The sequence below is a fragment of the Takifugu flavidus genome, chromosome 11 (genome assembly GCF_003711565.1).
Source record: "Takifugu flavidus isolate HTHZ2018 chromosome 11, ASM371156v2, whole genome shotgun sequence".
In the NCBI taxonomy this organism is placed as follows: Eukaryota; Metazoa; Chordata; class Actinopteri; order Tetraodontiformes; family Tetraodontidae; genus Takifugu; species Takifugu flavidus.
This window is the reverse complement of record NC_079530.1, coordinates 13,157,748-13,178,092: the sequence shown is the minus strand read 5'-3', so window position 1 is coordinate 13,178,092 and position 20,345 is coordinate 13,157,748. Positions and strand designations below refer to the sequence as shown.

The following is a 20,345-nucleotide window of genomic DNA, read 5'->3' as shown; positions in this document are numbered from 1 at the left end:
AGCATCTATAGCCAGACCTAATGATATCAGCTGTGCCGTTCGGAGCTACTCCTGGTGTCCCAACCGAGAGGAGCCCGTTCAAGAATGTGTGAAGACAAAGTGTTTAAGGTCTCAGTGATTCATGCAGCGAATGCACGCCCAGCATCCGATGGATGGAGCCCACAGAAAACCCGATCTCCTGGCTACGCTGCACAAAAAAAGGACATTTTGACATTTGGTTGATCTTCTCAGGTTTATAAAGAACCTTTTTTTTCATATTACACACTGGGAAACCTTCATGGGGCAAACAGCAATATGTCAGAAGCCGGCGTCTGGGAATTTTGATGAAGGGAAAACCTCTGACGCTTCCACGGGTTCGTTTCTTTGCATTCTTGCCTTTGATGCTGCTTCTTGCTTTTGATGCGGTCAGTGTTTCGTGCCGGAGATAGAGGTCTCAAAGCTGAAATGGAGTAGAGAAAAAAAAGCACCTTTTGCCCTCAGCAATGGAATATCACTAGCATACTGAGACCTGTGCTCGTGAAAGGGGAACGCTCTCACACCGAGACTGAACGCACGCTACATTTTAATACGCTGTGGCCTCAACACTCGTGTTCGAGGTTGCGTTTTTTTTCAGGTTAGTGAACATTCACCGACAGGTTCGCCTGCCGTTATCTCAAAGGCGACATTTGAATGAGCGCCACCTTATGGCATCAATGAGTTCTTAAGACTACAGCACCGAGGGCGAGGAGAGCATCAAAATCAAAGATCTGAGAGAGCCACACACAGCTAACCAGCAAGGCCCGCATTGGACGGCAAAACAATTGCGCAGCTTCTCGTGCACCTGAGAGGGGACGAGTGGTTAACGTACCGTGCTTATGCCCAAATGGTCCGTGCAGTCCTGCTGCTGTGTAACTACATTAGGGGATTGCAGACAACTCTCAGGCTGGGAAATCTTATCATGCTGCTCCTGCGACAGCAGCCCAACACCTGAGATCTGCTAATGCTGCTGGAAAATCCTGGAGCACTCTTACACTGTCCTGAAATTTAATATAAGCTTACACACGTTCCTTTACGCTAATGCACACAAAGATCATTTTGTTCATCATACGAGTCTCAAGCAAATCCAGATCTGACCAACTGCTTGATATTGGTGTTTTTTAAAGTAGGTGTATAAGGTTTAAAATTAGATGAATAATATTCTTGTACATCTGCCCGGACATCTGCTTTATCATATTAGTTTCCTCTTCTATAAACATAATAATAATCATGGCGAATGGAACCATGAGTCAACAGACTCCTCAACACATGCTCCCGACTCATCATTTTTAATATCATATTAAGTATTAGCCAGTTTTCTTGTTGGCGCAGCTTCAAGGCAGCTCATTAACCAACTGTTTGTTCGGACACAATCTCAATCTTGTGGAAGGTGAAGGCTAGTGTAGCGTGCCATGCAAATAAAGGGGTTTGTTCACCATCTGGACGGAAACACCTTGGGGGATAGATAGAGCCACGGAGACCAAATGGTTCCTGCATGTGAAGGGACCACGCGGTGCGACCGAAGGAACGCACTTCATCGCAGGACTGTGTGCCCGCTTAATGTAATCGGCCGGAGGCAAAAGGAAGAGAAGAGTTGTCAAATGTGAGAGTTCATTTTCCTTTTACTAAATACAACTCTGGAAAAGCCTTTTATATTTCAGATGTTGCAACAATGTCCTATTTTTTCAATCTTTCAAAACATTGATTTATTATTTGAAATAGCATTTGATTTTTCATTTAAAGTGCTGGACGAGACAGAAAACAGACCCCAGAAAACCACAAACAAAAGCCTAAAATAAAAGGTTGACTTATTAGGGTGACAAGTATTTTTGGTAACACGAAACATAAACTACTTAGTTACTTAGAGTTTTGCTAAAGCTATGCATTATTATTTGTTCAGTTGCACCTTTAATGCATTTATATCAACCAATTAACAGTTGATTCAATTAAAGGATGTTGTTTTGTCCCAACAAGGACACAAACCCGACACGTACGTTGTTATTCTGACTTCCAATGAGAAAAAACATCCAAACTAGACTCTTCTTTGTCTTTTCATAGAGAGTTTTGCCAACTGAAGCAAACAATATTTACCACCAGTTGTTTGGGCCTTTGACCTATTTGTGTTCATATAAATACTTTGCATGTATGACAGATGAGAAGGAATTCCGCTGGAGTCTCACTCATATTTCATCCCAGAATGCTTCAGTGTGCAGAAGCTATTCTCAAACAGAACAAGGACATCCAGGACTACAGATTACAGTAGCGTCCATCTCTTGTACCCGCGTACACTAATCTGTGTTGACCGATGCTGCGTGCGTTTGTTTCATTTGTTACGGTTGTCGACCAGAAACCCTGAACCGACCTCTACCCTCGCTCGCCAGTTTTCAGGTCGCTCTTCTATCAGGTCTAGCGTGCCTGCTGAGGCTCCTCATTAAGAGGAAAGCAGAACATCTGCGCTGGTCAGGCTGGGTCTGCTGGTCGGAGCAAGAGTGCAGAGCCATTCGAGGAAGGACAAAATCTCCCTTGAAGAGCTCGCTTTAATCAAAAGAAGGTAACGGTTTCCGATCTTGTAAAGAGAATTCCGAGCCCAGCCCCCGGTTCAATTCCCGCTTCAAAGTTCTCGCAGGAAACCTTTGTAGGCAAAACTCCTGTGCACCATGGATGTGTTTTACAAATCCCTTTAATACGTCTCCCAGCAGGTTCCTCTGTAATGACGGCGTTTTATTTCCCATTGAACCAGAGAATTGATGCAGTCACTTTACTGGTTTTGTTTTGTAAGAGTCCTACGGCCAGTAGAGAGTCTTGGGAAAACTCTGACCACACACTTATGCAGCTTTATAACAAATGCGGAACATGGAGGCTGGCTGAAACGATCATTAAAGCAATAAGACGAGCCTTATCTCACCGACTCTTTTCAGTTGCTATCAGGTATTGTTATAAATTGGCCAAGAAAGTTTGACAGAGGCCATCCGCTATCAGAGAATTCCCTGGGTGGCTTCGCATCAGATATCGGCGCCTTTTCAATTAGCTGCGATCTAAATGTAGCATGTAGCTAGAAGCTACACAAAAGGCCAGAAACTGAGATAAAGTCCTATCTGAGGAAAAATGAATTAAAGGTGAGATTTGATAGAAGCAATACAAACTACATAAGGTGACTGATGTGTGACTAAATATTATGGCATCGTTGCATCGAAAGGAGCATAAATCATCATTGAATGCAGAAATACTGGCTTCTTCTTCTACTAAAAGTACTACTACTAATAATAATAGTAATATTAATAGTTATTATTATGTTAATTTTAGAAAGACTTTGCACACTTAATTTTGGCTGCTTATTAACGTTTTTCAATTGGTGGGTCATAACTAAATCAGAGAATATTGAATATAGTTCACACACAGATACATTACTTGTTTTAAACCTTGACCATATGAACTGCCCACACTAATACTGGATTATGATGGTTGTTTTGAGGTTTGGGTTCTTGTCTCTGTACCACCCAGCATCTACAGTCAAAGACGGCATCTGTAAGGTGCAGAGGGGTTAGATTTATGGCCTGGAATGCAGCCCATCAGCGGAGGGGAGCCCTCGTGATTGGCTTCCCTTGATCGCATTCCAAAAAGTCTTTGTGCTGCTTGTTGGCCCCCACACTGGATGCAATGATAACAGCTCTGCCCCGAGTTCATGATGGCCAGCATATGGGTTGATTTACTGGCTCTGATACTGTATAATTGTAAGAACATAAATATGCATAAAGCACTCTGCTGATTGGTTGGCTTTAATGCTGACCCATCATCGCCCACAACAGTCTCAACATCAATAATGTGTAAATGATCCAATGATCTATTTATTATGTAAAACTTGGTGTTGCTGAACATTACGAGTACAAGCTCAGTGCTTAACCCCCTCTAATTCACACATACCCCGGGTCTAGACAACTAATAAAGTACGTTCCACATCCTTGTTAACAACAGAAGCCCTCTTTCTGGTCTGCCCTGAGGTTTGTTACAGCCATGGCACGGCTGCGGCGATTTCAGACTGTGCGCACGTAAATATGAGCACACAACCACTCTGGTGTGAGCACGCATCATGCGGATGACGCCAAGCTGAGAAGAAGGTGGTTTTGGGCTGCACAACTATCGTACTCCGCCTTTGTAATGCTTCAATTTATTCACTGTTCATGTTTTCACGTTAAAATAAATAAAAATGCCGCGGTGGTTTTGTGCACGTGAGTGCGTGTGTGACTTTAAGAGATTCAAAATTCGGATTGGGCGCCAGCAGTCCAACAATGTCTGACTGAGGAGCGTCCGATCTGATGTCACGCTAATGAATCTCATCCAAGCGCCTTAATTCGCTTCATTTTCCGATGTTGTCCTTCTGCTGTGCGACGAAAAAGAGCAAAGACGAGACTAAAAAAAACAGGCGATTGTCTTCAAAATGAGTCAGCCATGATGATATTCAGCACGGCGTGTCCATCATCGGTGTGTGGGCTGAGATTTGTTTAAAGCTCTAACTCTGCCAAACAGGACGAAATAAAACAATGTCATTTAATTAGGCCTGGGAATAATGCAAAGCCTACACAATTTCTGTGACGAAGAGCCTACACGGATGGTAAACATGTCTGCAGAGGTGCGGCGTTGGAACCCAGCCCTGAGTTGCGTAATAGCTGTGTTTATTCAGTAGAAGCTATGTAGGCTGAATTCATGTTGAATAATAATGGTGAGCAGTCAGTCACAATACTTGTGAAGTGAAAAAGACCAGGCCCACGCAAAAGCTCTGGTGTAATGTATGCAGCTGGCACCTAATTTCTCACTCCTCTCCAAGGAAGCCTGCTGAAACCAACCCAGCCGCTCTATTTATAACTGGCAACAGCATTTCATCTGCACGCTGATGGAGCCATTAGATACAGCAAACCTTACACCAGCTTAACCTGCTCGCTGATAAGCTTGGCTGCCTGAGAGCCGCATTGTTTATAATTGCTCGCCATGAAGGTGGATTCTGGTTTCTGATTCTGAATCACCATGACTTGGATGACTGTGAACGTCACAGACACGAAGGTGGACGACCAAGAGGCCCAAATAGCTCTTTGACGGCGCATCCGCTGGACAGAGGGAGGCAGATCTAGTCTGACGTGGGCTTCCTGCGCTCGAATGGTCAAGAATGGTCAGCATTGCAGGATGTTTACACAGGTACTGGTGACAAGGTTTTTTTTTCTTTCAAATTTAATGTAAATGTTTCCATCTAGGGTGGTGGGAGTCCAGCCTGTAGGTGACTGGGCTGAAGGTTGGAGGGTTCTTGGTTCAAGCCCCAGCGAGGACAAAAACATGGGAGGTGTTCTGGTAGCAGAGAGAGGTGCCAGGACACCTTCAGAGAACTGCCCAGGTGCTCTTGAACAAGGTACCATACCCCAAATGCTCACATAGGGCCCTGGATGAGCTGGCGACCCATTCAAGGATGTACCCTGCCTTCGCCCATATGCAGCTGGGACAGGCTCCAGCACCCTCCCCAACACCCCAAAACAGCTAAAGCGAAACAAAGAGAGATTTGATCTGTATGCCTTCACCAGAATAGCACGCCGTGGACAATTTGTCCCCCCCCTGTCTTTTATTTTTGAAATATATCCGGTAATCACGAGTTTAATTCGGCCAAATGGTGGCGTTTTTGCTGGACCTCACTGCCCTGTGTAGAGCACAAGCTGCCGCCTCCATGGGATTGGCTTCGGTTGTTTAAAGGTGTCAGGAGAAGTCAACCCAGGGTAAAGCAAGTCCAGTCTGCCCAAATCCACAAAATGCTCTGCAGCAAACACAAGCTTAGAAACAAGCCAAATGCAATCATCCCCCTGCAGCGTGTGCACATGTTTTCAACTCGAGCGCGTCACCTACGCTGAATTAATCCTCTCTTAATAAGAGTGTAAATAAAAGATTGTTCTTGGTACAAAAAAAAGCTTTGCCTGGAGGGATTGGTTGTAATGTATAATGTTGATTGTCTCTGGTCCTAAAGAAACGCGAGAGAGGAGACACGTGTGCATGTGTAACAGAGAGAGGATTCATTCCTCCTTTTCTGCTGTGACCTGTGTTGATCCATAATGTGCAGGAATTAGGAACGTGTTTCAAAACCTGGCGATTTTCTTTTCTTTCTTTATTTTCTGCTGCTCTGATTATCATCTACCGCCACTGACCCAACAAAATTATGTGTTTACCTTCAAAAAGTGAGCAGAGAAAGAATCAGACAGAGACAGGGAGAGAGAGAGACAGGGAGAAAGAGACAGAGAGGCACAGAGAGAGAGAGAGAGACTATTAAGGGGTTGTGGAGGTGTGTATTCACTCACCAGCTGGGCATCTGCAGGAGGCTGTTCCATCGGAGCGTGTCAGGCAGGTGGAGTTGTTCAGGCAGGGATTGTGGACGGGGCCGCAGGGGTCATGAGGCAGGCTGCAGAAGGGGCCGCCGAAGAAAGGAGGACAGGTGCAGGAGAACTCCCCAGGTACGTCTGACTCCTGACACTGAGCTCCATTTAGACAAGGCCCAGAATCACACTCATTCACGTCCTCGGTGCAGTCCACACCCGTCCAGCCGGGTGAGCAGAAGCACCTCAGAAAGCCCAGAAGTAACAGAGAAGCATTATTTTGGAGAAGCAATTTAAGTCCTCTATTTATTTAAACTATTCCAAACGGGAACCAGCTCAGTCTGGGAAAAGGTGCTAAAAATATAGAGCCAGGCAGCAGCGCAGCGGGAGACTGCCAGTAAACGACCCCATATTTATATTTTTATTCAAATGATGCAGTGGGAACATTTTTCTGCGTGTTGAGAAGGATGAACGTTGCCGTGCGTTCACCCTGGAACGTGCGCCCGCATCTCCGTGTGGAACCAGGAGGTCACTTACAGGTCAATTGAGCCACAGGTCAGAGCATCTTTGTGACCCCGGACAGCCGAATGTGGGACACGTGCGGTCAGAGCAGCGAGCTGGGATTAAATGGAAATATATGCATGCCAGGCGGAGAGAGAGAAAGAGTTGGTGGTGGAGGTGGGGGGGGGGGGGGTATGCATGTCTGAAGTGTCTCTTAAGACGAGCAAACATTCCACTTGGTGGCAGTGAGTACCCGAGCACCGCCAACCCGTCCGCCTTGCGCTCCTTTTTATCCCCCCCCAACTTTTCCACCTGAAGCGGTTTTCACGTCTCCCGAGTGGTAAGGGGGAAGGGGTGTGTGTGGGTGTGTGGGTGTGTGTGCGTGTGTGTTAGCTGAAGCATATACACAGGCTTCTTTTTTTCCTCTCTCCCCTCCGATGAGTCACAGATCCCCTGGAACCTTTTCATGCTGTGAGCCATTGATTGACTCATTTATTTCACCTGCCATCTGCAATTCATTATCTCTGCCGCCACTGGAAGGGCAGATTGCCGCTCGCGCCGCATTTATTAAGTGACGGACGCGCAGATGTGGACGCGGGCGGCGCCCTGAAGCCTGGGTGCACCTACTTGTAGCTGTCGAGAAGGTCGGCGCAGGTGGCGTTGTTTTTGCAGGGCTGTGACAGGCATTCATCAATTTCTTGTTGGCAGAGCCGGCCCTCCCACCCGGGGTGACAAACGCACTCATAACTCTGGAAAACAATGAGGACCACAAGTGCCGATGTCACCGAAAGAGCGCAGAGATGCTTCGAGCTCAGATCTGAGGGGGCTTACATGTCCTACGCAGCTGCAGGGAGACGAAAGCGCGGCGCTTTATACATTTTGGTTGGATAAAGCTGAGCTTTTTCTGAAGGATAGTGTCAAGCACAACCTCCCACTCGGAGCACAGCATCTTTCTGTGGAAATCTGCAGATGTAAACACCCACCTGCTGGATAATAGGTGAGATGTAGTCCCCCCCACCCGCCATCATTCCGGATATACCGGGTGTCATGAGCCTTTATGGAGCATGAGATTGTCTGGCTCTCTATAACAAATGAAAGTGACTTTTCCACCGCACAGAGAGGAAACTGATCATACACTTAGCTCCTATCAGACTGAGTCATTTTCATTTATTTCCCCCCTCCATTAAGAGCAGCATGTGGAGAACTTGTCCTTTCTTCATCCAAGACTGCTTTTGATAATTAATAATGGCGTGGGAGAGTAATAGTTTGCTGTCTATTTCCAAGTTTGCACTTTAATTTGAATTAAGATGGGAAATATGGTCAAGAGGTCCCCGTGATTCCTCATTGCCGACGCCTGTCTAAAGGTCCGGCGTGCTGTCGATGGAATGCATGATAATCTGTATTTCATACACCAGAGCGGAGCCGTTAAACTTTGTCTGATGTAATTTGTACACGGTAGGACCGCGGCCGCCGCCGGTGGGGGGGAGGGATGCCGTCATCTCGTGATAAATTAGATACCTTCAGGAGGCACCAATTTCTTACCCCTGGCGATTGAATATAATCTCATTTTTGCTGCCAAGTCACCTTCAGGGACTGCAATTCTCCAAAATAAGATAGAGCTCTGTGGGACACGGTGTTCAGGGAGAGGAACAGCTGCGCTGTAAACAAGACCATGTGCAGAGGTTTCCAAAAAGCTGTTTCAATAATGAGGGTTTTTAAAAAAAAGAATTAAACTACCTCCCCAACATCTAGATTAGCTAGAAAGGAGACAACGAAGCCTCTTTATTGAACTTCAAAAACCTATTTAAAGGGCCTTTTCAGAACACAGCGAAAGCAAAAAGGAAACATTTATCTTTGGGTTTGGGTTAGAGTGGCACGTTCTTGAAAGCATCATGCTTTCACACCATGACACGACAGGAAGCTCCTGTGAATACAAAAAGAAGGGAGCTAAATTGTTTTCTCACATATAGAAATGTGCAAATATAACACGCTGGGTTCGACCTTCCAGCACATATAATCTATCCTCCATAGAGTTTGTTTTCCTGTAGTTTTTTTCCTTTTTGATGGGAGAAAGAGATGGTTAAATAAAAGCTTCCAAATCCTCCAATGGAAATGTTAAAAGGTTTCTGTCAGTTTATTCGTCAATTGAATTGTGCGTGAATGTTTTCATCCCGATAAATTACACATTCTCAAATGTGGCTGCTCTAACTCAGAAATAGGCTACTTCCTTTCATATAATAGGCAGCCTTTTCAGCACCCAGAACTGATATCAATCCAAACACAAACTGTAAAGTGATTTATCGCCACTGACGTCAACACAAACTATCAGTATTCAGTGAAACTCACACACATATATAAATAACACACATCTGTTAAAGCTAGAAGACCGATTTGAGGTCCGTAAGAGGACACACAATCTCAATCTCAATGTAATTCAATCTCATCAGTCAACATTTGTATAAAACCACATCCAATATAGTTTTAAGAAACAATTTTCCACCTTTGCATCATTGGAGTCATGTGGAGGCCCATTATCCGGATTTTATGACCAAGCACACTCATTAGAACATCAGGCCATTTCTCGGCATTTTAAAAGACACAGTGTCAGCATGTAACAAACCAAAAAGGAGAAAGCTTCCACTCACCAGATGGAGGTCCCGACAAACCGAGTTGGAGCTGCACGAACTGTTCACGCAGTCGTCGAGGTCCTGCTCACATCTGACACCGGCGTAGCCGGGGCTGCACAGGCAGTAGAAGCCGTCCACGGCTGAAAGACAACCAGGGCGGACAGACGGCTGCGTTAACGTCTTCAGTGATCATCATCTGTAAAAACATTGTCTCGTTCTGAAGCTCCATCATCTGCAGGTGTTTACCACTCTAACCCCCCTGGAACCTGTCCCCTCACCCTCCTTTTCACCCCCTTTTGCACACTTGAGACACATTTTACGATGAAGAACACAGGTGCAAAGCAGGGAGAGAGCCCGTCTCATCCTTTATTCAGGTGTAACAAATGCTCCACTTTCTTCCCTCAGAATTTAAAAATCTCCCTCCGACTAATAATTCATTCTTCCCTGTCGTTAATTATTAACGACGTTAAAGCTGGATGCATCCTTCTGTTTCTCCAACACAACACTGGTGTACAGGCAGCCAGTGACAGAGGTAATTGCAGGAGTGAATTTATTACTTCCCCAGTCAGGGTCCCAGGATTCTTCATTATCCCAAAGATTTACCACGTAATCTATGCTGTCACTCTGTCTTGGTACGTGTAGCTGCTATTACTCTCATTAAATGCTTTAGGTCCTGGGTGGCAGCAGCATTACTCATCCCAGCCGCTGAAGCTATGCGTCTCACTCCCCGGTGGCTGGCTGGCTGCTCCTGAGTGCTGGCCAATAGGTCCGGCTGGCCCGCCTCGCTCGCCTCGCTAACTGGAGGTGAACTCCAGATTCCTCCAGACAGCCGGCCGGGGTTTCCTGTGGTTCTTTGAAGGGTAGAACGCCCTTAGTGGCGATCTACTCTGAGCAACGGTCCCAGTGGAACCGGCCTGACCAAAACGCTGGTTGGATTTTCGGAGGCGCCCCACAACGTAACCCAGCCTTGGCTTTGATTGTATTAATTTTGTCATTTATCATCCGTTATTTCAATTACAGCACGGAATTGATGATAATTCCCTTTACAATCGCATTAGTGAACTAATCAAGCTCCAGCAGGTGATGTCACAGGTCATCACATCAGGTGGAATAAGCCCACTGTCATAACACCCTTATTACCTGCAACTGTGATATAATAACTAAATGTGACTCCGTCCCTGAGCGTCTGTATTTCGATGGAGCCTCGCTACCACCCCCAGCGCCACGTTGTAAGGATGGATTTTCTTTTTTTTTTTTTCTTTTAATACCGTCGTAGCAAAAGCCGTGAAGACAGGGGCTGGAGCTGCACTCATCCACATTGATTTCACAGCGGGGGCCGGTGAAGCCCCGGCGACAGTGACAGCGGAAGCCCAAAGGGAAATGGTGCCGATCCAACTCCTCCACGCACACTGCGCCGTTCTCGCACGGATTGTTGGCCTCGCAGGGTAGGAACTCACAATTTGGACCTGGAGCGAAGCACAGAGACACACGGTGGAGCGTCGCATGGCACAACACAATCTTTGTGGCAAAAATAATGGAAATCCCAACCTGGGGATATTAAAGCTTAAGCCAATATTTCATGTTTTCTTAAACTTCTTTTAGTAATACAATTCCAAACAGGAATGTAGACGAGTATTCATGTAGCTTTTATGTGAACATTCTGCAAAAAGGCAAGGAACCAAAAGCACACGTTTATTCATCTGAGGTAAATGCAGGTTCAGGGTTCGGGCTAGCATCATAACACCTGCGTGATGAAAGCATGAATAATAAACTTTGAGAGCAGACTTGCAATAATAGGTCTCAATTTTTGGGTCTCTAATGGATGCTCCAACCAAAGAAATCTTTGTGTAACCTTCTCATCAGGTACCGTAATATGGCTAAAAAAAACATGTCAACAAGTCACTAACTTGTGGCTCTGAATGAGACCATCTCAATCAGAACGTTGGCGCCCAACCTGCCTTTAGGTGGTGAATTTCTTTCCCTAAACCGAGACTCTCCTTTGGAATTTATCATTTATCCAGGATGGTAAATTGTAAAAGAAGGAGAATTGTAATTTGTATAGGCAAAAATTTTCATTTTTTTTCTTCCTCTTTCCATTTTGAGGTTCCAGGATGAGACCAGCTTTCTAATAAAAAGGCAGTCCGGGAACATACGGATTACAGGAACGTAAAGAAGCACAAACAAATATATTAAGGAGGAAAAAAATGAAATGGAGATATTTGTGAATGTTGACCGACAAAACATCCATAAATGTATGATATAATATTTCAAATCTATGCATACAAATCATGCAGAGATGTGTTTGAAAATATATCTGGGGTATTTTGACTACAGTAAACATTAGAACTTTTATCAAAGAATTAATAATTTTGCTTTTCACATCTATGTGTCAACGTGGCGTCCCGTTGGTGTATTCCTGCAGGGGGGGGGGCACACAAGACTTGAAGGAGCTGAAACGGACCTGTGCATGAAATCAAAACTGACAATTCATTTCTGTGGGATTTCAAATGAGACATTGGAAGGAGGGTTTAGCTGCTATTCTTAGACTCCGGCTGCAGACAGAGTGCAACAAAAGAAGTTTCAGCTGCTCCGTAAAATAATCCTCAAAGCGAGTTTTCAGCTCCCGGCCTCCTTTTTCAGGCGGGGGTAGCTTGTTTTTAGGGGTTGGTGGGTAAGACACAGATGCAGGTGCATCTCTGGCAAAGCCTGGTGCAGCGGTAATGCAGCAGGAATAGACAATCAGAAGGTGTCACAGCTGATTCCAGTCACGGACAATTAGGTCGGCTGCTTTCGCTCCTTATAAGGCCTCTGCGACTGAGAGAATGGCAGATTTTTGGCGTCTGAGTCGATGGACCATCAAGGAGCATAATGTAATCCACCAATCCATACTTACTGCTTCATCTTGAATTAAATGTGAAACAGCAAAAAAAGTCTTTAACTGTTTTCTTAAATTTAGAGGAAAAGGGACCGGCAGAGGAATGGGATCGCGGTCTTGGATGCATCAACCAAATTACTATACAGATATAGAAGATTGGCCCCAGGCCACCCAAGCGGCCACTAGACCTATCCCAACCTGGCAGGTGCCTAAAAGTGCAAGTTGAGCTGAATAAAACTTGCAACGTGCAGCTCATTGCTGTGTTGGCTGAAAGTGCTGCTGCCATGTGGGCAACCATCCAGTAAAACAGCAAATTGTGGCACTTGGGCCTGTAAAGTGAAAGCAGCCCTGTCAGGACGGAGCTTCCATCCCATCCTCTAATGGCAGCAATGTCACACGGGGGAACAAAACACGCCTCGTTTTCGGGGTTCCTTTGAATTCCAGCTGAAGACGTCCGTCATCATCGTGATCAGGGCTCCAAAGCTCCCTCTGTGTGTTTTTGAAGAATCCTTCTTTGTTTTTCTTTGCAGAATTCGCAAACCTTTGTTTCCTTCTTTTATTGCAGGAGTAATTTTCTTCCAGGCTACTCGATTGTAAAGCCCAGATGATTGAAGTGCTGCTCTTGTACAAAAGATCTCAAAGCCAACAAGCTCATTATATCTGTTGGAGTGGCCCTTGGAGTCTGACCATGCTTTTTCATTGTTGCTTGCGCCTTGGTTGTTTGATTCTTTCTTTCTTTCTTTGGATGTGACAATGAGGCGGTTGATCACACTTTGGACTTATGGAGGACAGGCTGGAGCCAGAAAAATCACGCATGTTCTCTTTTAATATTTCAATTTGCAAATCTTAAAAATGACTGTTCTTGTGATAATTCCATCTCCAATCCCCAACCAACCTACTGTGTTTTAGGCCTTTTCTCCCACTGATAATACACTCATACATTTTTCTGTAGTTTCTGTCGGACTCACAAATTCTTTATGCAATTACATGTTTCAAGTGTAAAGAGTCATTGTGTTGAGCAATATGACGCATCTTCCAGCAGGTGACAATAACACCCTCTGGACTTAATTAACTTTACTTATTGTTGCCATTCCCTGAGTGCTCATTACCTTTAAAAGGAGCCACACACTGGCAGACGTAATTACCAGGTTGGTCAATGCAAGTGGCTCCATTCTTGCAGGGTGACGGAACACACTCGTCAATGTCGAGTTCGCATGCAGAGCCTGTGACAGGAAATATGACACCCCGGTAAACACGTTACGCAGCCTCTGGGATCGAAATGAACAAATGCTACAGGTCAGGAGTTGTGATCGCAACTGTAATATCAGATCTGGCTGGAGTGTATACAGAAACAGAGGAGCCGAGAGGCTTCATGAGGACGGATGTTTGGTCTAACCCCGAGGGATATTTAATGGTTGTCGCATGAATGGGTTATTCAAGAAGAATCATGTATGTCTTCACTCTTGTTTCTAAGGAGTCTGTTCTCATTTTGGCTGCTTTACTTTGAAAGCTGATCCGATTCACAGAACCATTCCGGTTAATCCCAGAGCAATTTAATGATACTTCCCACATGTAAGCTTTAAGTTAAACATTGATGCACGGATCAGCCATGGTGCAGACGACCATATGTGCACCTGGTGGACACCCGGGGTAGTGCAGCATCCAGATATTGGCAGATATCAATGGAGCATCAATGGAGTACAGTAGCAGAAATACAGTAAAACATGTTCACTGACCTGTAAAACCAGTCAAACACACACAGCTGTAACCATGGACAGAGTCCAAACAGGTGGAGTTGTGGAGGCAGGGGGAGGACGCACACTCGTCAATGTCGACCTCACAATGGGCCCCTACACACACGCACACATATTAAAACAGCAGAGACCAAAGTCTCATCCTGCAGCTTAATTTCATGTTTCCCTCCGACATTTTACCCAAACGTGGCCTTAAGGTTAATCTAGTCATTGCTGGCCACCAACAGTTTCACCCACTGAAATATGATGTGTTCAGGGGTCCAGTTACCATGTTAAAAAGAAAAGCACGGTCGAGTTAGAGCAGTTTGGAGCGGCACTGCCGGCATGCGGTTCTCTACTTGTCGGCACTGTGGTTCATTTGTAGTCACTTCAGAAAAGGAACAGTTTCACGACTGAACTCAAAAAAGGAGGTTTTCAGGTTGCAGCACAATTCCAGATCTTATGTGTTATTACTTTTCTGGGAAAAATGTACGTAAAAGCTCAGCACTGAAGCCTGCAGAAATGCTCACACCTGCCTCATTTCCCTTTTTAAAATCCAAATATATATTTTGCAGAAATCAATGTTTTCATCCTGATGGGAGTGTACGACATACCTGTGACCCCGGGGGGGCACCGGCAGCTGAAGGAGTTGAGTTCATCGACACACGATCCACCATTTCTGCAGGGCTGACTTAAGCATTCGTTCACTTCAGTTTCACAGTTATTTCCTTAGAATACACACAAAGAAGAATTACCTCAATGGAGGAGTTCTATTGCAAATACACCTCTTGACATGCAAAGAAAGGTCAAGTACCGACGAACCCGGGCGCACAAAAGCATCTATAGCCATTTAGAGTATCTTCACACATGCTGAGGATCCCACAGGGCTTCTCCTCGCATTCATCGATGTTTATCTCACAAAACTGCCCCTTGAACCCTGCAGAGAGCAAAACAAAAGGGAGGCATTTGTCCTACAGTCGTAAATACAAAATCAAAGCCAAATGTACAGATATTCCCGTTGAGAAAAGGAGGTGTAATAACGAGGTTTTTATCAAACAGGAAACAATCGCCTCTGTGAAAAGAGAAATGGCAAAGTTTACTTTTCACCCAGAGAAATAAGCAATGAAATGAACGGAAATCTTTGCCCTTTTAATGTCGCGTTCATTGTTAATTAGAGGGTGATTTTATGGCAGATTCCCAGAGCGGGAGGGCAGGCGATTCTACGGTGGCTCTTAAGTGACAAAATGGATTTTGCAACAACCTCTTTGGCCGATGTTTTTTTAATGGTTGGTTCACTGTTTCAATTTCCACACCCGTTGTTGCTACTTTATTTCCAATCACGTTCCACAGCAGCCTCACGTTTCCAAACGTCACCCCCGCTCGGAAGTTCACTCACTATTCGACAAACTGAGCCCACAATTACGCAATCCACCAGGTTGTTCCATGTTGTCGCTCAAGGCCACAGAGATTAAACTCCCACAGAAGAGGAAGCCTGAACAAGGTGAAGGGGGAGCATCAAAACCCCTGAGCGCCTGCGTTTGTGCATTCCAACGCGCCTCCTTTCACGGTGACATCCCAGCGAAATCGCAGCTCCCACCTGCTGAGCAATGACACTTGAACCCTCCCGATAGATCCTCGCAGGTTGAGCCGTGTTGACACAGGCCGGCGACGCAGTGGTTTATGGGCGTCTGACAGCGGGGGCCGGCGTGCCCGTGTTGACACACACATCTGTAAGTGTTTGCCAGCTCTTCACAGCGGAGAGTGCCCTCGGGTTTGCAGGGATTTGACATACATGAATTCAGAGATGAGGAGCAGTCAGCGCCGTGGTATCCTGGAAGAGGTGGGATCAAAGGCGTTATTGATGCGGCGCGTACAGTATCCCCTTACCTACCCACACGAGGCAACCAACGCAGATTAGGGTTTCACACACTGTCGTCAGTGCCTCCAGAACATTTGCAGAACATTTACATGTGTTTCCCTGTGATGCACACAAAGAGGTGAACCACCGAGTTAACCATGAATTGCTGGCCCCTTGCTTAACCGGGGGCTTTGTACAGTATTTAGTGACGGCATCTGAGCATGGATGCGCACGGCAGATCTACTACTGCTGATACCGCCGTATACAGGGGGTGCTTGCGGAACACCTGGGGGGCAGATGCAGTGCAGTCCTCCAGCCATGCTGTCGGAGCATGTTCCTCCATTCTTGCAGAAGTCAATATCTGATGCGCAGGCCTTCACAGGAACGGTACAATTCTTGCCTGAAACACGGATCAACAGGAATTGACATGAGCTGTGAAAATGATGTCAATTATACACCTGCATCAAAGCCCAACGTGTGCAGGGCCAATAAATGTCTCTGTAGCGAGCACCACAGGTATTTAAATAAGCTAATAAAGAGCTAATTTTCATATGGAGCCGACGTTGAAGGGAATCAGAGCTTTCATCTAATTTACCTCGTTATATAAAACCTTTTTTTGAGGCATTTTAATCACCATAACATCTTTAAGATACACACTTTTTCCCCCACTGCGCCGTCTTAACTGGTGGAAGAAAGATAGCGTATCTTTACTCCCAATCTGCTGTAGTCAACAACTGGTGAATAAGCCCTTACATTAGGCGTCGGCAGCTCTGCGATAGTTATCGCTGATTAAGAGCCATTAATCTGCACTGTTTTCATTCAGGCCTAAACTATGAAAATGATGACATAGATAATTCACCAGCAAAGCCCGGAGGACACACGCACTCATAGTCTGCAACCAAGTCAATACACGTGGAATTATTGGCGCAGTATCCGTGGACACATTCATCATCGTTGATTTCACAGTTGGAGCCCACAAAGCCTGAGATGAAGGAGGATAAAGAAGAGAAGACCAGAGATTAGGTGCCAGTGCCAGAAAACTGCAGGTTAAATTGGCTGGGATTGGCATTACCACCCCCCTCCCAACCAAATTTTACATGACATTTCTCAGAAGAAACGAGCGAACACGGGTTGCTGCGTTTGCCGCCGTTTCGCACAAACGGTTGCGTCAGCACGTTCAACATTTTGCAAATAAAAGGTCAGCGCCTGGTAGGAAAAGCGAACGCTTCCAATTTCTGACATTTTACCCCCCCCATAAATATATCGCACTGCATGGTCACGCAGCAAAATGACTGTCATTAGCGGCGCCACACACTGCAGCTGCAGGAGACCCATGACTAATGCCCGGCTATCAGCACCATCGGCGCAGGTCAAATCCTCATCATTCCTCAAACTGACCATGGATCCAATCTCAAACTCTCTTCACGTCATAAAATTTGACAATTACCCTGACTTCATTAAAAATGCATAACCGGCTTCACCCACAATCGCGCTTTAATCAGAGGTATGTCTCGCAGGTAAGGTGTCAACTGGACCAGGAAATGATTGCCGAAAGAGCAGAAATGTATTGATTTATTTATTTATTTCCTGCCTCCATTAACGCCGCTGGCAAATGCTAGCGAAATGATAATGAGATCAGAGAAAATAAGAGAAAATAGTTTTTAGCAAAACATTTTTTTATTGCCCCGAGCCAGAAAATGTGCCATGTACTATCAGCATCATTTCCCCCCACAAAGAGTTTTTTTTTGTTTTGTTTTGTTTTTTACATGTTTTATTTTGAGCAAACGGCACATTAAGTTGCGCGCACAAATAAAAGTCGGTTCGGGATTAAGAGTAACTCTACTTCCTCGCTTTTGTCGATATCGTTTCACCAGCGCTCGAACATAATCAGGCCTGAATGATGCATTTATCATCCCATCCCAGAACCCCCCCTAAAAAAACCTCAGACAATTACTGACTGAATTAATGGTCACACACATTGGTGGTCATCATTTATTTATGATGAATCTGATGTTTTGGATTGTTCAATTCCACTAACGAGTCCTCGAGGTGATAAAGCATCTCGACTTTTTCTCCCTCTTTATTATTTAATGCCAAACCAAAAAGCAAGCGTCTGATAATATAAAATAGTCACATGAAAAAGAGTCGCATTTAAAACCTATTTATTAACATTCATATGATAATATATACTTATATTCCAGAGGGTATACAGCATGTTTATACATGTACAGCATATATCTGACATATGTACATATATGCATGTATATGGCCTGAAGGTCATGGGAATGCTGATTAAATAACTAATATGCTGCTTTTGCCTTTAGACGTCTCAATCAACCTCATAATTGCAACATTTTCCTGCGAATTCATAAATGTTTTGCTGAAACTTACCTTCTGAACAGAAGCACTCATAGAAGTCAACGCCGTCGGCACACATCCCGCCATTCTGGCACGGCTTTGACTGGCATTCGTCGAGGTTGACTTCACAAAAGGTCCCTCCAAAGCCTGCAAGGCATTTCCAGAAAAACATTACAGACAGGAGTCTTTTTTTCTGATTTAAGTCCTCAGTTAATTAAGATCAGTGGGACTTTTCATGAACAGACGCTTGTTTTCTGGGCCTCGGTTGATTCAAAGAGAGCGTCGGGTTGATGCTGGCTCAGCTCGCCGCATCATTTAATGTCGCTTAATGAGAAAGCAATTTCGCACCGATGGATTACAGGAAACCAGTGATGTTTGGGATCTGAGACGGCCTATCCACAAAGAGAACAGCATGAAGCGAAAGCCACGTGTGAACTGTAAACCCCGACAACGGACGCGCGCAGCCACACGGGCCGTTAATGAGGCTGTTGAAGGAAGGATGTTGGAGCCTCCGCGTGATGTAACCAGATGTTGGTCAACCAAAAAGCAGCGAGAAGCCATTCGAGGAGCTTAAGGCTGATTTTCTGCCGAAATCAATGTGGAAAAACAAATACAAGTAATCAGGTTAGAAAGGTAGATCCATCCATCCATCCATCCATCCATCCGTCCATCCATCCACCCTTGAGAAAAGCTCCCTCATTGACCAGTGTCAGGTACTGGTTGGTGACTGGTTTAACAAGAAAAGGCTTTTTTTTAACTAAATAGACCAGCAGGACTTAACATCCTGCATGTGCAGCAATCCTCGACCCTTCCACCCGGTTACTTCAAGCATCCGTCAGCGTCTCTGAAGGCCAGTCAAGCCGCTCCTCATCTGTCACTGTTGCCATGACAAAGAAACGCTCCCGTCTGAACCCAACAATTATTGCCTCTAACGCGGTGCGGCGCTTCCAGCTCTCGTTTGAAATGGCCAGAACGCTTGATAATTGCCGCGGCGGGCTAATGGCGTCGATGCAAGTTGTCTGGTATCGCGGCGTTGCGCTAGAGGTCGGGCCTCTTCAGCGGCGTTCCGTCACCTGGATCCTTCATGGAGAGCAATCGATAAACATTGACTGACATATAAACCAAACCGTTCTCCGCGGGAGCTGTCAAGTTAATTTCCTGCCTGATCTGTGAATAAACACATCAGGGTGTAAAAAAACCTCAGACCAGAAAATGGGCGCAGTTTTCATTTGATTGCCATCGCAAAACAAACCTGAAACGTGGCCAGGAGGTGGATATGGCGCCGGCCAAAGGGCTCCTCATCTCTTCCACGTGTGCGAGTCTCAGCACATATTAATGTGTGTTCACCACACGGCCCCAACGAGCAAAGGTCAACACCCACGGAGCAGACTTCTCCCTTGAACCCCGCAATGGTGAGTTGAATGAACAAGAAGAACATCCAGGAAATAATAAATCTGAGAGCAGGGATGTGCGCTCTGAAGGCCATATCCCAGCTCCTGTTCTTCGGCAGATTAACTGAGGCATCGATTCTCCCCCTCTCTATCTGCCTGCTTTGCAGTATGCTAATTGAGCGAGTCATTGACAGAAACCTACCTTACCAAACTGATGTATATCACATTTATCTGCCCCCACTGAAAGCATGTCTGCGTGTCACTGATAGCTGCCCCTGTCAATACCTCCTGTTTTAAATAAAGCTCAGACTTATGAGGAAGCCGATACATCGGCACCAATAAAGATGGCGCCCCGAACGATACGTCCCGAATGAGGATTGTGGCACTTGTAAAAACACTTTATAGCGAAGCTTCTAAACAGGAAGTGCAACCCTGTCACAGTAATCTGCTGGTTGTCACCGTCTGTAAAGTAGGTCTCACTCTCTGGCAAAGCCGTGGAAGATTTCAAACATCACTTCTGCATTTTTCAAAAAAATAAAAACAAATAAAAATCAGAACTTGAATAAAGAGAGGACGCAGTCAGGTTGAAGGCAGCTTTCAGATTCTGCACCTTATATTTTACGATACATCAACGCCTCTGTCTACA

General features: G+C 45.4%; 1 protein-coding gene across 1 annotated transcript in view; it reads right to left on the bottom strand.

The window, feature by feature from the left end:
* The window catches only part of eys (eyes shut homolog), a 101,077-nt gene that overhangs the window by 58,683 nt on the left and 22,049 nt on the right, over positions 1 to 20,345 (bottom strand). The window contains exons 13-24 of the mRNA XM_057047223.1: positions 18,342 to 18,455; positions 16,810 to 16,932; positions 16,237 to 16,350; positions 15,690 to 15,923; positions 14,907 to 15,029; positions 14,707 to 14,820; positions 14,096 to 14,209; positions 13,469 to 13,582; positions 10,753 to 10,950; positions 9,503 to 9,624; positions 7,485 to 7,606; positions 6,342 to 6,601 (exon numbers count right to left, since the gene is read on the bottom strand). Coding sequence (XP_056903203.1) covers positions 6,342 to 6,601; positions 7,485 to 7,606; positions 9,503 to 9,624; positions 10,753 to 10,950; positions 13,469 to 13,582; positions 14,096 to 14,209; positions 14,707 to 14,820; positions 14,907 to 15,029; positions 15,690 to 15,923; positions 16,237 to 16,350; positions 16,810 to 16,932; positions 18,342 to 18,455 — 1,752 coding nt within the window. The remainder of the gene's footprint in view (positions 1 to 6,341; positions 6,602 to 7,484; positions 7,607 to 9,502; positions 9,625 to 10,752; positions 10,951 to 13,468; positions 13,583 to 14,095; positions 14,210 to 14,706; positions 14,821 to 14,906; positions 15,030 to 15,689; positions 15,924 to 16,236; positions 16,351 to 16,809; positions 16,933 to 18,341; positions 18,456 to 20,345) is intronic.